This window comes from Marmota monax, unplaced genomic scaffold (genome assembly GCF_021218885.2).
Source record: "Marmota monax isolate L192 unplaced genomic scaffold, Marmota_monax_Labrador192_F-V1.1 WCK01_AAM20220418_F8-fsc00051, whole genome shotgun sequence".
Taxonomy (NCBI): Eukaryota; Metazoa; Chordata; class Mammalia; order Rodentia; family Sciuridae; genus Marmota; species Marmota monax.
In genome coordinates this window covers 13,082,762-13,099,644 of record NW_026695202.1, presented here as the reverse complement: position 1 = coordinate 13,099,644, position 16,883 = coordinate 13,082,762, and the positions used below count along the sequence as shown (strand labels likewise).

The 16,883-nt window shown below is 40.7% G+C and overlaps 1 protein-coding gene across 8 annotated transcripts in view; it reads right to left on the bottom strand.

Annotated features, from left to right (window-relative positions):
* Window positions 1–16,883, bottom strand: part of Mei1 (meiotic double-stranded break formation protein 1) — an 80,288-nt gene that overhangs the window by 15,143 nt on the left and 48,262 nt on the right. For all 8 annotated transcript variants that reach the window (XM_046429567.2, XM_046429569.2, XM_046429570.2 and 5 more), the window contains 4 exons: window positions 13,782–13,950; window positions 12,428–12,575; window positions 8,571–8,846; window positions 231–396 (listed from right to left, as the gene is read on the bottom strand). In XM_046429567.2, coding sequence (XP_046285523.1) covers window positions 231–396; window positions 8,571–8,846; window positions 12,428–12,575; window positions 13,782–13,950 — 759 coding nt within the window. The remainder of the gene's footprint in view (window positions 1–230; window positions 397–8,570; window positions 8,847–12,427; window positions 12,576–13,781; window positions 13,951–16,883) is intronic.

Below are 16,883 nucleotides of genomic sequence, written 5' to 3'. Positions count from 1 at the left end.
AACAGCTCTGAGCACATGCTGTGAAGGGTAGGGACATTCATGCACACACCAAACACACCCACTTATGTTACACACACACTAAACCTAGAACATTATGTCACACTGGCCTGACTTTTCTTTTGCAGCAATAACCCTGATTCTCTCTTCTAAAGCACACCTCACCAAGACTGAGCTGCCCATTCCTGGCTGGCTTTCAGGTTAAAACATACCCAAGGCACCTAAAGACTGACCTCCTGACGGGGAGGCCCCATGCTCCACCAACAGGTGTTGCAGGATGAGCAAGAAGTGGCCTCGGATGAGACCATCCACTTGGACATCTTCATTCCTCCTCAGGAAGGTCCTCAGGATCATCAGTACCTTGCGGGCTGTGTCCACTGGGCTGGAATAGACGAGGTCCTGAGCAGGAGAGAAGGAAGCCAGAGTTTAGAGGGCATCATGACCAGGGACAGGTGGACAGTGAAGAAAAGAAGAGCCAGGAAAGTATCCAGGATGACAGTGTCACAAAAGCTGGGCTAACTCTTACTCAGTGACTATTTTGTACCAAAAGCTCAACTGGGTGCACTGACACTTCACACCATCCTGAAAACAGATCCATCCTATTAAGACCATCCCAAACAGGAGCCAATGGAGGCTCACAGAGATTCCATGATTTGCCCAAGATCACTAAGTGGCTCAAAGGATATGAATGTAGGTCTCCTGACTCCAAGCCCAACTTTCTGCTTTCCAGGATGCCTCCCTCCTGCAATGGAAGTATTAGGGTCAGGAAGACTTTGTTCTCAGGACAGAGAATCTGAGAGTGCCTTAAAGGAGAAGGGAGGGAGATGGGATGGAGATGTCACACCAGCGAAAGGATGGGCTGAGACAGATTCAGGGCACAGGAAGGGAAGTGGGGACCAAGTCAGGCCCCTTCTCTGCCGTGGCATCTGCCCATCCCTGCCCCAAGCTGTAAGGCCTTGAGTTCAGAAGATGAGAAAGGACACTGCTTTTTGTTTTGTTTTCAGAGTTATTTTATTGAGTGTATGTTAAAGTGCACAACCAGTCAGAAGCTGCACCAGTAACTGTCCTACTGATAGCTCCTGACACCTACCAGCCCAAAGGAGTCAATTCCTTTGGACAGGCTAACGTGCCAGGATAGTTAGGACTGGGTTCTATGATTCCAAGGTCACACACAGACTTCCTCTGTGGAGAGGACAGTTCCTAACACACAGAAACACGGCTACAGGGCACCTTGCCAGACAAACACTGATGTGCTGACCCCTGGGCAGGCAAGGAAGGGTGGAAACAAAGGGCATCTGTGTTTGGGTCTTCACAAACCTCACAGACGCTGAAGAAACAACTATAATATTAAGTGTAACTGCTCAGTTAGGGCCTAATAGTGTCAGGTGCTGAGCTGTGTTTATATAGTAGCCATATGTTTGTTTGTACATTATGTCCTCACAATACTTAGGTGTCATGCCAATTTTTCAAATTAGGCAACTGGGGCAGATTAATTAGTTTGCCTATCAAGAAAGTAGTACAGTTGCAAATTCCACTACACTGTAAATTAATGAAGGGAAGGGATGAGATCTGCTTAAACTTTATTGATTTGTAGGGACACAGAAAACATCTTAGGAAAGAAATCACAAAATGGGAGAAAAATCTAGATAATTTCATCAATTATTTTACTTTATAAGTCTGGGGGAGGGCTGGGTAGCCCAAGGTCATGGTGCCCAAGGCCAAACCAGTTTCCTGGTCCCTATCACAAGCCATCCGTGCTCCACTGCCACAGAACTGGGCCCTCAAAAATCAGAGTTAATGAGCTGGACATAGTGGTGTACACCTGTAATTCCAGAGACTCTAGAGGCTGAGGCAGGAGGATTGCAAGTTTGGGGCTATCCTCAGCAATTCAGTGAGACCCTCAGCAACTCAATGAGACCCTGTCTCAAAATAAAAAATAAAAAGGGCTGGAAATGAAGACATCTGAGTTAATGAATTTTTTTAACAAGATCTCCCTTGTTCTTGGATAGGCAGAATTAATATTGTCAAGATAACCATACTACCAAAAGTACTATACAGTTTTAATGCAATTCCAATCAAAATCCCAATGAAATTCCTCATAGAAATAGAAAAAGCAGAATGAAATTCATCTGGAAAAATAAGAGACCCAGAATAGCTAAAGCAATCCTTAGCAAGAAGAGTGAAACAGGTGGCATCACTATACCAGACCTAAACTATACTACAGAGCAATAGTAACAAAAACAGCATGGTATTGGCACCAAAACAGACTTGTAGACCAGAATAGAGGAGACAGAGACAAACCCACATAAATACAGTTATTTATATTACACAAACGCATCAAAAACATATTGGAGAAAAGATAGCCTCTTCAACAAATGGTACTAGGAAAACTGGAAAATCATATGCACCAAAATGAAATTAAGCCCCTATCTCTCACCATGCACAAAAATCAACTCAAAGTGGATCAAGGACCTAGGAATTAAACCAGAGACCCTGTGCTTAATAGAAGATAAAGTAGGCCCAAATCTTCATCATGTCAGATTAGGCCCTGATTTCCTTAATAAGACTCCTATAGAGCAAGAATTAAAATCAAGAATCAATAAATGGGATGGATACAAACTAAAAAAAAAAGCTTCTTCTCAACGAAAGAAACAATCAATGAAGTGAACAGAGAGCCTACAGAATGGGAGCAATTTATCACACGCATATCAGATAGAGCAGTAATCTCTAGGACTTATAAAGAACCCAAAAATCTTAACACCCCAGTTGGGATGGTAGCTCAGTGGTAGAATGCTTGCCTAGCATGTGTGTCGCACTGGGTTCGATTCTCAGCACCACATACAAATAAATAAAATAAAGGTCCATCAACAACTAAAAAAATATTTTTAAAAAAATCTTAACACCAAAAATAAATAAATAAATAACCCAATTAATAAATGGGCCAAGGACATGAACAGATACGTCTCAGAAGATGATATATAATCAATCAACAAATATATGAAAAAATATTCAACATTTCTAGCAATTACAGAAATGCAAATCAAAACCACTCTAAGATTTCATCTCACTCCAGTCAGTATGGCAGCTATTAAGAATACAAACAGTATGGGGTGAAGGTGGGAGTTCATAACCCACTTGAATCAAAGTGTGGAATATGATATGTCAAGAAATTTGTAATGTTTTGAACAACCAACAATAAAAAATTTAAAAAAATTAAAAAATAAAAAAAAATAAATTCCATACTTAAAAAAAAAAAAAGAATACAAACAACAATAAAAGTGTTGGCGAGGATGTGGGGAAAAAGGCACACTCATACATTGCTGGTGGAACTGCAAATTGGTGTAGCCAATATGGAAAGCAGTATGGAGATTCCTTGGAAATCTGGGAATGGAATCTCCATACTGCTTTCCATATTGGCTGCACCTTTGACCCAGCTATCCCACTCCTTGGTCTATAAACAAAGGACTTAAAAACAGCATACTACAGGGACACAGCCACATCAATGTTTATAGCAGCATAATTGACAATAGCTAAATTGTGGAACCAACCTAGATACACTTCAATAGATGAATGGATAAAGAAAATGTGGTTATATACACAATGGAATATTACTAGGCATTAAAAGGGAATAAAATCATGGCATTTGTCGGTAAATGGATGGAGTTGGAGAATATAATGCTAAGTGAAGTAAGCCAATCCAAAAAAAAAAAAAAGCCGATTGTTTTCTCTGATATAAGGAGGCTGATTCATAATGGGAATGGGTGGGGGGCAGCATGGAAGGATAGACGAACTTTAGATAGGGTTAAGGGGTGGGAGGGGCAGGGAGGGGGCATGGGGGTAGAAAAGACAGTGGAATGAGACGGACATCATTACCCTAAGTACTTGTATGAAAACATGCATGGTGTGACTCTACTTTGTATACAACTAGAGACATGCAAAATTGTGCTCTATTTGTGTAATATGAATTGAATTGCATTCTGCTGTCATATATAACAAATTAGAATAAATAAAATAAAAACATTTTAGTTGTAGATGAACACAATACCTTTATTTTATTTATTTATATGGTGCTGAGGATGGAACCCAGTGCCCCACACATGTGAGACAAGCACTCTACCACTGAGCCACAACCCCAGCCCTGAGTTAATAAATTTTAAAGGTCCAAAAGGAAAGGGGCTACTTGGTTCTTGGTGGCCACAGTGAATGCTAGGGGAACATGTGTACCCCACCATACCACATAGGTCCGTGGGAAGGTGCTGGGCATAACCATGGCCCATTATGCAGTCTTTGCTACCCACAGCTATCCAGAACTTTCTTGAGACTGGACCTACCAGGATGAGTTGGCCAAGCAGGAAACACACATAGCTTCTGTGACATCATTGTTTTTCACATCTCAACAACCTACATGAAGGACCACCCATTGATAACAGTGGCAATTAACAGCTTTGTTTTCAGCTGTTAATTACCCATCTCAGAAACAGAAATTGGTACCAACACATATTTTTAGACTCTTTTCCCCTCCTGTGGCTAGGAACTGGGGAGAAATGGTATGAATTATATATTTGGAATAGTCAACAGAGTTGTTCCTTACTGTTCTTTTTTACCACTGATATTTCTAGGATCTAATTTAGTGAAAAGTCATCAGCTTTGGGCTCCAGTCATGACCATGACCCTTATTAGCTATACGGGCATTTCAATTAGCCTTTCTAAGATGAACATTCTTCATTTGGCTCAGAGTCAGAGTCAATGACTAGCAAATGATGGCCTACTGTATACAGTAGACGATACAGACCACTTCCTTCATCCTCATGTTATTTCCATTTTAGGTGGAGAAAACTGAAGCCCAGAGAAGCCTCTGTCTTCATGATCAGTTTAGCTCTCCTTGTCAGAGTCAGCTTAGTGTATTGGAAAGAACATTAGATAAGGAGAAAAATCTGGGTTTTAATCCTAATTTTTTTTCCAATACTGGGGATTGAATCCATAAGAGCTCTTCCACTGAGCTACATCCCCAGGCTGACCTAGAACTTGCAATCCTCTGCCTCAGCCATCTGAGTGTCTGGGATTACAGGCGTGCACCCCTGTGTCCAGCTATTTTCAACTGTTTTGACCATGGAAAATCTCTCTAAACCTATTTCTTCATCTGTTTAAAAAGAAATATATTTATATATATAATATATATTTATATTTATATATTTATACACACATATTATTATCTCTCAGAGGTTCAGAATTCTTTTGAGGGAATAGGGGGAGAGACTTTGATCTGTCCAGACACAATTCAGTAGGTCAGTAAATATTTATAAGCACTTATTATGTGCAAGGAACTGACCTTGAATATGTCATCTGGCAAAGAAAACCTAATACCTTAGCTCTGTCCACTGATTCTCTTCCTCAAGTCCCATCTTGTCCTCCTCCCCTATGCACTAGAGTTCTTATTTTTAACCTATTCCTTCCAAGGAAGAATATGGTCTAAAGCATGAATACAGCACCTATCAAGTTAAAATATGTGTGACTACAAGGAACAGATCTCAAGGAAGGGAGGCTGAGATTTTAGTCTGAGTGGGGAATGTGTGGGAATGTGTGTGTGTGTGTGTGTGTGTGTGTGTGTGTGTGAGAGAGAGAGAGAGAGAGAGAGAGAGAGAGAGAGAGAGAGAGAGACAGAGAGAATATAGACAGATACAGGTAACTAAGGATGTAGAGTAATAACATGAAAGTGTTATTGCCACCAAAATCACTCCACTGAAGAAAATCTTGTTAATGACAAGAGCATCAAAGGACCCCTATTTTTCTCTATCAGGGTTGTGTGATCTCCTTTGACTGGGATGCTGAGTATGTAAAATGGTATTGAGGGCAGTGGCTCTAAATTGAGTGTCTCCTACACTGGCATCCTATAATCAGTCTGGGACCTGTAACTAGCAATCTCTGACTAAATACAAGTATAAAATGTACAAATAATTTAATTTTAAAAAATTATGTGAATTACAGACTGGGTGTGATTCTGCACTATTCCAGAGTCTGAGGCAGGAGGATGGCAAGTTAGAGGCCAGCGTGAGCAATTTAGTGAGATCCTTCTCAAAATAAAAACTAAAAAGGGCTGGGACCAGGTGTGGTGGTGCACTCCTGTCATCCAAGCAACTTGGAAGACTGAAGCAAGGGGACTGCAAGTTCAAGGCCAGCCTCAGGAACTTAAACCTATCTCAAAATTCAAATTTACAAAGTCTGGGGATGTAGCTCAGTGATAGAGCAACCCTAGGTTCAATCTCCAGTATTGCAAAATGAAAAAAAATTTTCTTCCCACATTTTTATTGGTGCATTATAGTTGTATGTAATTATTGGATTTATTGTTACATGTTTGCACATGCACACAATATAACAATATAGTTTGGCCAATATCATTCCCCAGCATTTTTCCCTTTCTCCCCACCTCCCACCACCTGGTTCTGGTCCCTCCTTTCCTTTACTGATCTCTGAGTTTTTAAAAATATTTTAAGTTATAGATGAACACAATGTGTTTGCTTATTTTTTATGTGGTGCTAAGCAAGTGCTGTACCACTAAGCTACAACTCCAGCCCCCCTCTGATGACTTTGATGAGATCCCTACCTTTACCACCACCTTTCTTTTCCTTTTTCCTCTCTAGCTTCCACACATGAGAGAAAAACATGACCCTTGATTTTCTTCTGAATTTGGCTTATTTCACTTAATATAATGGTCTTAAGTTCTACCTATTTGCCTGAAAATTACAAGATTTCATTATTCTTTATGGCTGAATAAAACTCCATTGTGGGGCTAGGGTTGTAGCACAGTGGTAGCGCTCTTGCCTTGCATGCATGGGATACTGGGTTCGATCCTCAGCACCACATAAATAAATAAAATAAAGGTATTATGTCCATCTACAACTTAAAAAAAATTTTTTAAACCCTCCATATTGTGTGTGTGTGTGTGTGTGTGTGTATTCTTTTTCCATTCATCCATTGATGGACACCTATTGTGAATCATGCTGCTATAAACGTGGGCATATATGTATCACTATAGTATGACGGCTTTAATTCTTTAGAATAAACACTTAGGATTGGTATAGCTGAGTCATAAGGTGGTTTCATGCCTAGTCTTTTGAGGAACCTCCATATTGATTTCCACAGTGATTGCACTAATTTATAATCCTACCAACAATGTAAAAATGTTCCTTTTTCTTTTTTTTTTTTGATGCCTTATTCTTTTTTTTTTAATTTTTATTGTTGGTTGTTCAAAACATTACATAGTTCTTGATATATCATATTTCACACTTTGATTCAAGTGGGTTATGAACTCCCATTTTTACCCTGTATACAGATTGCAGAATCACATCAGTTACAAATCCATTGAAATGTTCCTTTTTCTCAACATCCTTTCCAGCATTCATTATTATGTATTCTTGATGACTGCCATTCTGACTGGTGTGAGACAAATTTTTTTTAATATTTATTTTTTAGTTGTAGTGGCACACAATACCTTTATTTTATTTATTTATTTTTATGTGGTGCTGAGGATTGAACCTAGGGCCTCGCACGTGCTAGGTGAGCGCTCTACCTCTGAGCCATAACCTCAGCCAGAGACGAAATCTTAATGTAGAAAAAAAAAAAAAGATTTTTTTTTTTTTAGCTGGGTGCAGTGGCACATGCTTATAATCCCAATCATTCAGGGAGCTAAGGCAGGAGGATTGCAAGTTTGAGGCAAGGCTCAGCAACTTAGCAAGACCCTTTCTAAAAAATTAAAAAGAGCTGGCAAAGTTGGCCAGTGGTAAAATGCTCCTGGATTCAATCCCCATTACCCAACTCCCCCAAAATAGAAAGGGCTGGGGGCTGGGGATACATCCCAATGGTAGAGCACCCCTGGGTTCAATCTTCAGTGCTGAGGGAAGGAATGTATCATTCACACATATACACTACAGCAGTTATTTCTATAAAATTATTGTCACTAATTCTTTTTTAATATGTTCTCTTGAGTGGAAGGAAAAAAGGGTGGAACTAAAGCCATTATGTTAGGAATTACACACAATAAGCAATTTACCTATCTAAAACTGATATACCTGACGGGAATTACAGTAATATCTTTCATCATAAAAACATAATGGGGGTTCTGACAATTCTAGGTATGCCCAAGTGTGTTACACATGTCATATTATCATATGAGTTGAAACACGGAAAAAAAGAGACCAACTCTGCAATCAGACATCTCCATCTACATGCCCTAAGGGTCTCCTTTGACATTAAATCCTTATCAAAATCTGCTTGAGAGGACAAAGAAGTGAAGGGAATGGTGACTGAGATCCACTTTTTATAGTTATATCCCCTGAGAAGTAGAGAGTAACACACCTCTCAATGTGTAGATTTCCATCAAACTTAGGAAAGGGTATAGATTTATAGACTCCAGGTACCTATAAGCACAAAGAGCCTCCCACTCACATACAGGTAATGAAAAGTCCAGAAGTGGGCAGAAACAGCCAGTAAACCAGCTCCCAGAGACCGAAGTCCACCATTTCTGAATGCAGAAATGAGTGAGTTCAATGGGTTCAACCCCAGTATCTATTACCCACCAGCAAAATGAGCAGGATGCTGGGGCTGCTTCTGAGCATCTGGAATAGGGCTGCTAAGCTGGCAGGAAGGGTGGGCAGCCCAGCAGAAGAAACATCATCCAGTTCCTCATAGCTGCTCTCTTCCCAGAAGAACCAAAGTTCCAGGATGCGGTGCCCAAATCTACTCATCAGCTCTGGATACAAAAGGAAGAACCGGAGCAGAAGGGGGTGGTGGGTGTAGACCAGGTGCAGGTCTGAGATTCCCTCCAAGAATTTTCTGATTGCACTGACCACAGCCTGGAGGCAAAAGAAAGAAAGGAGGTAAATACACCTTTCAGAGGACCTAAGACTGCAACATAGCCAAAAACAAGACTGGGGAAAATGCAGAGGCATCTCAGTATTGCAGCAGATCTTTACTGAATCATCCAAGGCACTCTGGGGAGAAAACCCCACAGTGCTTACCAGTGGTTCTCAACTGTTACCTTATAACAGGAGTTCTCATGATATGTCTTCTGAGGACACAACATCACTTTTATGGCATTCTTGCCCAAAGTGCACAACCTAAATCTAAAAAATGAAGACACATCACAAAAATCCAAACCAAGTCTTATGAAATGACTGTTCTTTCATTGTGTGTGTGTGTGTGTGTGTTTTGGTTTTTCGTTTGTTTGTTTTTGTGCTGGAGATTGAACTCAGGAGCACTCTATGGATCTACATCCCCAGACCTTTTTATTAAGATAAGACAGGGCTTCCCTAAGTTGCTGAGGGTCTTGCTAAGGCTGGCCTAGAACTTGAGCTTCTCCTGCCTCAGTCTCTTGAGTTGCTGGAATTACAAATGCACAGCCTGTTTTGTACTCAAAAAATGACAAGGTTGTGCACTATTCTAAGATTAAAGAGGAGACATGAAAACCAAACACAATGTGTAATTCCACACTGAATCTTGGACTAGGGAAAAAATAGGTATAAAGAACATTATTGGGGCTGGGGATGTGGCTCAAGTGGTAGCGCGCTCACCTAGCATGCGTGAGGCACTGGGTTCGATTCTTAGCACCACATAAAAACAAAATAAAGATATTGTGTCTACCTAAAACTAAAAAATAATTTTTTAAAAAAAAAAAGAACATTATTGGGGGCTGGGATTGCAGCTCAGCAGTAGAACGATCGCCTAGCATGTGTGAAGCATTGGGTTAGATCCTCAGCACCACATATAAATGAATACAATAAAGGTATTATGTCCACTTACAATTAAAAAAATATTTTTTTAAAAAAAGAACATATTGATATAGTGAAATTTGGGGACTGGGTACGTAGCTCAGTAGGTTTGATCCCCAGCACCAAAACAAAACAAAAAAAAAAAAAAAAAAGGAAAAAGAAAAAGAAATTTGGCTATTGACTACAAATTACCTAATAATATTATATCCATTGTTAAGTTTCTTGATTTTGATCACTATAATGTGTTTAAAAAAAGAAAGTGTTCGTTCTTAGGAAATACATATTGAAGTATTTAATGGATAAAAGAGCATATCTAAAAATCATCTGAAAATTATTTTCAAATGGTTCAGAAAAAAAAAGAAGGTGGGGATGAGATTGGAGAAAAATAAAGAAAAATAAAATGAGGCAATATTGTGAAAACTGGTGAATCTGAGTAATGAACATTCTTTGAACTACTCTTGCAACATTTTTTTTTTCAGTACTAGGTATGATCCCAAGTGCTTACCACTTAGTCACTTCCCCAGCCCTTTTTATTTTATTTTGAGACAAGATTTTGCTAAATTGTCCAGGAAGGTCTTAAACTTGTGATCCTCCTGTCTCAGCTTCTTTTTTTAAATATTTTTTTTAGTTGTACTTGGACATGAAACCTTTATTTTTATTTATTCTTATGTGGTGCTGAGGATCAAACCCAGTGTCTCGCACATGCTAGGCAAGCGCTCTACCACTGAGCTACAACCCCAGACCCCTGCCTCAGCTTCTTGAGTTACAGGGATTACAGGTGTTACCACCATTTGCAACTTGTGTGAAATTTTATCAAAACAAAATCAAGGAGCTGAGGCTGTAGCTCAGTGGCAGAGCACTTGTCTATTATGCGTGAGGCACTAGGTTCGATCCTCAGCACCACATAAAAATAAACAAATAAAATAAAGGCATTCTGCCCATCTACAAAATAAAAAAAAAAAATTAAATCAATTTTAGCTGGGAGCAGTGGCACATGCCTATAATCCCAGCTACCTGGGAGGCTGAGACAGGAGGATTACAAATTGGAGTCTTGCCTGAACAACTTAGCAAGATCCTGTCTCACAATAAAAAAATAAAATAAAAAGGGCTGGGGATTAGCTTAGTGGTAGAGCAACCTTAGGTTCAACCCTAGTATCTCTCTCTCTGTCTCTATCTCTCTCTCTTTTTTTCTGTTTTATGTGCATATGCACACACAAGTCATCAAGGGTGGGTACCTCCTTGAGAATGTTCCCACTGGCCAAAGATAGGACAAATTATATCTCAAAAGGATAGTAACTACATCTGATTAAAATGCATCAAATATTTTAAATTCTCAAGTGTACAGTGATTCTAAAACAGTTTTTAGTATCACTTTTTTAAATTTTTAAAAAATATTTATTTTTTGGTTGTAGTTGGACACAAGACCTTTATTTTTTTTTTTTTTACTTTTATGTGGTGCTGAGGATCGAACCCAGGACCTCACATGTGCTAGGCAAGTGAGGTTTACCACTGAGTCACAATCCCAGCCCCTTAATATCACTTTTTAGTACCACTTTTTAAAATTATTTTTGGAAGATATTAAGCAACTAACTCAGTTCTTTTAAACTGGCAATTAAAGGGAAAGTATATGAACCAGGAGCGTCGCTCAGTGGTAGAGTATGTGCTTAACTTGAGTGAAACCCTGGTTTGGTCCCAGCACCAGAAAAAAATTAAAAATTTTTTTAAACACAGAAGAATCAAGCATTAAATCTATGCTTCCTATATAATCTACCCCTCAGAATATCTAAATAGTTGATGAAATGAAAAACTTTTTTGTTCAAGTAGTCCAATTAAAAAATGAAGAAAGAATGACAGAATATTTTCATTATCATTTGGCAATCCCCAGAAGCAACTGGTCCAAACAATGATCACCAGTGGCTACTAGCATCACATAGAGAGGCAGCAGAATATTGTATGCCTAAGTGTGCTGCTTTTGAAAGCCATGCTCTTCACTCCAACTTAGTGCTTCCATTCAATTAAACCAGGTCTGCTTAGACTACATTTCCCCCAACAAATGTAATCAGAGGCAAAATTAACAGTCAATGAAGGAAGCATATTCTTAGGCTGAGACTGACTGAAAGGCTCATGGTCAAGGAATAGAAATAATCTTCTATGAAACAAGTGATAAGATTCAGTGAGGAAATAGATACAGTCACCATTAAAATGATCCAGAATCTGCTTGATTAATAATGATCAACAATCCATTTTGTTTAATTAACTATTTCCAGAAGGAGGTACAATACCTTGCAGGTCTCTCCTTTTGCACAAACCAGAGGCGGTACAAAGGAAAGAGACTTGGATATCAAGTCAGTCAAGTCTGAGGTGGAGTCCTGGCTCCCCCATGACTTAACTGTGTGCTCTAGAGAAAATTACATTCACTTTCCTCTCTATTTTCTTATCTATAAAATGGAAACAATCATCTCCACCTCCCAAGACTGTGAAAGAATTAGCTAACTTACATAGGCTCTGTAAGCGTCATGACCCTCTTCCCCTCCACTCTCCTAACATCCCACTCTCCCTCTATGCCACCCCTGGTCTAAACATGTATCATCGTGGTCTCCCAAGGAACCTTTGGGTAAAGAGGAGGAGGAGGAGGAGAAGGAGAACCCAGGCATTCTGATCCATACCTCATCTAGTGCACTGTCCTTGTCCTGGCAGATTGCAATCAGATAAATGGAGGCTCTGAAGACCACTGGAGGTGGGTGCTCACCCTGGTCCTGCAGAGACAGGAGGAAGCCTTGCAGAGCCACAAATAATTCTGCCTCTGAAACAAACCTGTTGACCAAGGAGAGTCTGAGTGAGAAAGGCAGAGACCCTGACCAGTGGGTCTCCTGTCCTCCCTGACTGCATCCTGCCTCAGCCCATTATCCTGCCCTAGCATGCCCACAGCTGAACAAAACTGCACAAACAGTATGCTACATGCACTTTCAAAGCACTGTCACACACATACATCACATATGGTCCTATGCCTTGGCAAGGCTGTGTTAGGGGCCATAGATTCCTTATTCACACTTGGAAGGTTATGTGCCTTCCTGTTATAGAGAAGGTTCTACTTCTGGGGTTCAGGAGGCCCCCCTTTGGTAGGCTGCCAACTTCTCTCTTCTTATATTTATCATTAAATAGTGGTGTGTTCAATGGGCTGCTTTCTGTAGTGGGTGGGGAGGGGTGTAGGCTTATGCATACAAGGCAGATGGTGAGGGGAGAAGGAGGGTGACATTTTGTTTTGTTTTGAGAAAGGATCTTGCTATATTGCAGGTTTCATACTCTTGGAATCAAGTGATCTCCTGTCTCAGTCTCCCAAGTGCTGGGACTACAAGCATATGCTTCAGTACCTGGCTTTGACAAGGATTTTACTTTGGAGGAAGAGAAATGTCTTGAAATGACATGGGGTAGTGATTGTACAACACTGTGAGTATGCTATATGCCACTGATTGTTCCCCTTGAAATGGTTAATTTTATATTGTATAAATTTCACTTGGATAAATTATCTTCTTAAAAGATTAATACTTGTCACTGGATTTTAAAAATTTGATAAATTGAATAGTAATTCTTTTTTTAATTATAGATGGATACAATACCTATATTTTATTTATTTATTTTTATGTGGTGCTGAGGATTAGGACTAGGGCCTCCCACATGTTAGGCAAGCACTCTACCACTGAGCTACAACAGCAGGTCCAAATAGTAATTCAGTAAACCTTTGCAATTTTTTTCTGTACATAAATAACACCCTCAAGGACACCAAAGAACATACATGAACATTCTAAGCCTCTATCTCTCAGCACCGTGTCTACTGACCGGTCTTAACCCCTTTCTAAGATATAAGCCTCTCAGGAATACAACCAATTTCTCACTATCCCTGTGTTTCAGTGCCCAGCCCCAAGCTTAAAGAGGACACCTTTGCAAATATTTATTGAACTGAACTGGGCTGCAGACAAGAGTCCCAGGACCCACTACCAGCCACCAGCCCTGAACACTGACCTGTCCTCGTGGATGTAGGCCAGATAGAAGAGGAGCAGGATGCAGTACTGTCTCTGGCGAGCAGTTCCCTCCACATACTGGCGATCAGATAGGAAGGCAACACTCTCAGGGCTCCTGCTGCTTATCTGGGGCAACCCATGCTGCAGGAGCTCAGACACTGCAGAGAGTTCTGCAAGGGAACAGGCAAGGGAAGGCCACACAGAGAACATAGGAGAACGGGTAATGGGAACATGAGAAATACTACATGCAGAATACTACAGAGGACAGCAAGCATACATGTGGTACAGAAGATATTACAGGTTTCTCTTCTTTTATACAGTTTTAAGCCTGCAGAAGAGACTAAAGTTAACATGTGGAAGGTCATGGATACATCTCAAAAATACTACATGGGTTCATTCATTCATTTGACACACATTCACTAAGCAGCTATTACAGACAAAACTGTGAGACCTAGACCCTATCTCCAGGAGCTGGTAAGAAGAGACAGTTAATTGCAGGACAAGTGGTCAGTGCCGTATGTCAGTGTGGAGGAGGCAGAGCTTCAGACCACCTAGTGTGAGCAAGGTAAGCTCAAAGAGGAGGGAACTATGGACGATGAACAGAAAACAGGCAAAGAAGAGAGAAGAGAATCCAAGAGAGAGAAGGCAAGATGTTTGGAGGCTTGGACACATGAGAGGACACATTTTGTTTCCCCTGCAGTGTGAATGGACAGTAAATGAGGAAATGAGGGTGTCAGGAGCTATGGAATTATGCAATACAATTTGGGGGAGCAGGATACCAGGGATTGAACACCTGGGCACTTAATCACTGAGCCAAATACCCAACCCTTTCTATTTTTTATTTGAGACAGGGTCTCACTGAGTTACTTAGGGCCTCACTAAATTGTGGAGACTGGACTTTAACTTGCAATTCTCCTGCCTTAGCCACCCAAACCACTAGGATTATAGGCATGCGTCAACACACCAGGTTTATATGATATAATTCACAGCTAGACTGTGAAAGACCTTGAATGTTGCTTAAAGAATTCATATTTTATGTCAGATAGTGATACATGCTTGTAATCTCCGCTATATGGGAAGCTGAGACAATCTTCTTGCCTGGGTAGATGGAATTGCAGGCATACACCATAGTGCCCAGCACAGATTTCTGGATTTCTTATAAACTCTGCTACATGAAACAAAGGACATTTTAATAGAAAAGAGCCTCAGAACTTAAAAATTTGAATTAAGTCAACTTTATGAAAAATTCATTCTATCATCCTTATTTTTCACATTTTACCTGCTTCACAGACTGATGTGTGGGGATTGCAGTGGAAGACTAGGAGAGTTAAGATACTAGAGCTTGGTGTTCAGATAGATCCTTTGAGCATCAAATGGAGATGGGTTGGAAGATGAGAGCCTGGAAGCAGGAACCCACGTTGGAGGTAAACTCAAAGAATTCCTCCTGCCAAGGTAGCAGACCCATGCATGGCCAAATCCTGAGCAAGTGGAGGGTGAGAACAAGAAACGTTTCACAGCAATTTGGTAGCAGAGCCAGATCAGGTCTCCTAATTCCAAGTTCAGTGCTTTTGTTCACCAAAGCAAACCATGATCAATATGCTAATAATGAGGGCTGGGGTTGTGGTTCAGTGGTAGAGTGCTCACCTAGCATGCATGAGGCACTGGGTTCAATCCTTAGCACCACATAAATGTAAAGATATTGTGTCCACCTAAAACTAAAAGATAAATTTAAAAATATGCTAATAATGAAATGCACGTGCATCCACCTGCTCTTTCTCCTGATACACATAAGAAAGAAGTAGTCTGCATGCATTGTAAGGCCTGCTGCTCTTCCTGGCACTGTGGAATCTGAGGAGATGTGTGTGCAGGGGGCAGATGTGAGGGGCTCCTCCTGTTTTGAGAAGCCAGGGAGCTGTCAGCAGCTGTGGGGTTGGCTGTGGCAAGCACATGAGATCTTTGTAATGTGCTGCCAACATGTCTCAGGCTACCATAGCAGAGGCAAGGTGCTTTTCTCTCTGCAGGTCAGACCACCCCTGAACAGACAGCCTGTTAGACACTGCCATGAGGAGTGGCAGGTCTAGTGTGGAAGGCAGGAGCCAAGCATATTGGAAGTAACAGAAATGCTCACCTGGGCTCCTGCCTCTCTCACCACAGTATCTGAGAAAGACAGAATAGAAAGGGAGATTTGAAGGGTATTTAATGACCCAGAGTCTGCATAAATGTAGAAAGAGGAAATATGGCTGGGCACAGAGGCCATAACCCCAACTACTTGGGAGGCGGAGGCAGGAGTATCACAAGTTTGAGGCCAGCAACTCAGCAAGACCCTGTCTATTTTACTTTAAATAAAAGGGCTGGGAATACGGTTGGAGGATACATAGCTGGGATAGGGTTGGGGTAGAGCACTTTCCTAGCACATGTGAGTCCCTGGGTTCCATTCACAGGATTGCCAAAAAAGAAAAGATAAAGAAGAAAAAAGGTGGAAAAAAAAAGGATAGCATCAAGTCTAACCCACAAAGAAGATATACAATTTGAGTGAATGAATAAAACAATGATTAAATTATTTTATGTTATATCAAGTGAGAAGTCTGGGATAGAGGAATTCCACAGGCAGAGTAAATATATTGTAATCATAACTGTATCCACAGTTGTACCTAGGCCTCTCCAGGCATGTGGCAGAAGCTCAGTGAATATTCAAAACTCCAGACCTCAGGCCTGCACCAGTTGTTACTGTGCCTGGATTCTGCATGGCTCTCCTGGACTTCACTCAGACCCCTGCTCAATGTCACCTCTTCACAGAGACTTACTATCTAATGTGTGCTTCTTTCCCTACTCCATCACCCTCTACCCCTTTGCCCACTTATGTTTTTTTCATAGCACCTTATTATGCATCCCTGATGTTGTATCTGTTTGTGTACTGCCTGCCTCCCTCACTCCAGGGGAGCAGAACTTCCTCTCCCTGGTTCTTTTATCAGAACTTGGAGTAGAATCTGGCACACAATAGATGCTCAAGAAATATTTCATGAATGAATGAACACAGAAATAGAACAGGCTGTACATGCTATAGGAAAGGCTGGATTCTGGGGGTGAACAAGCGGAGAACAAG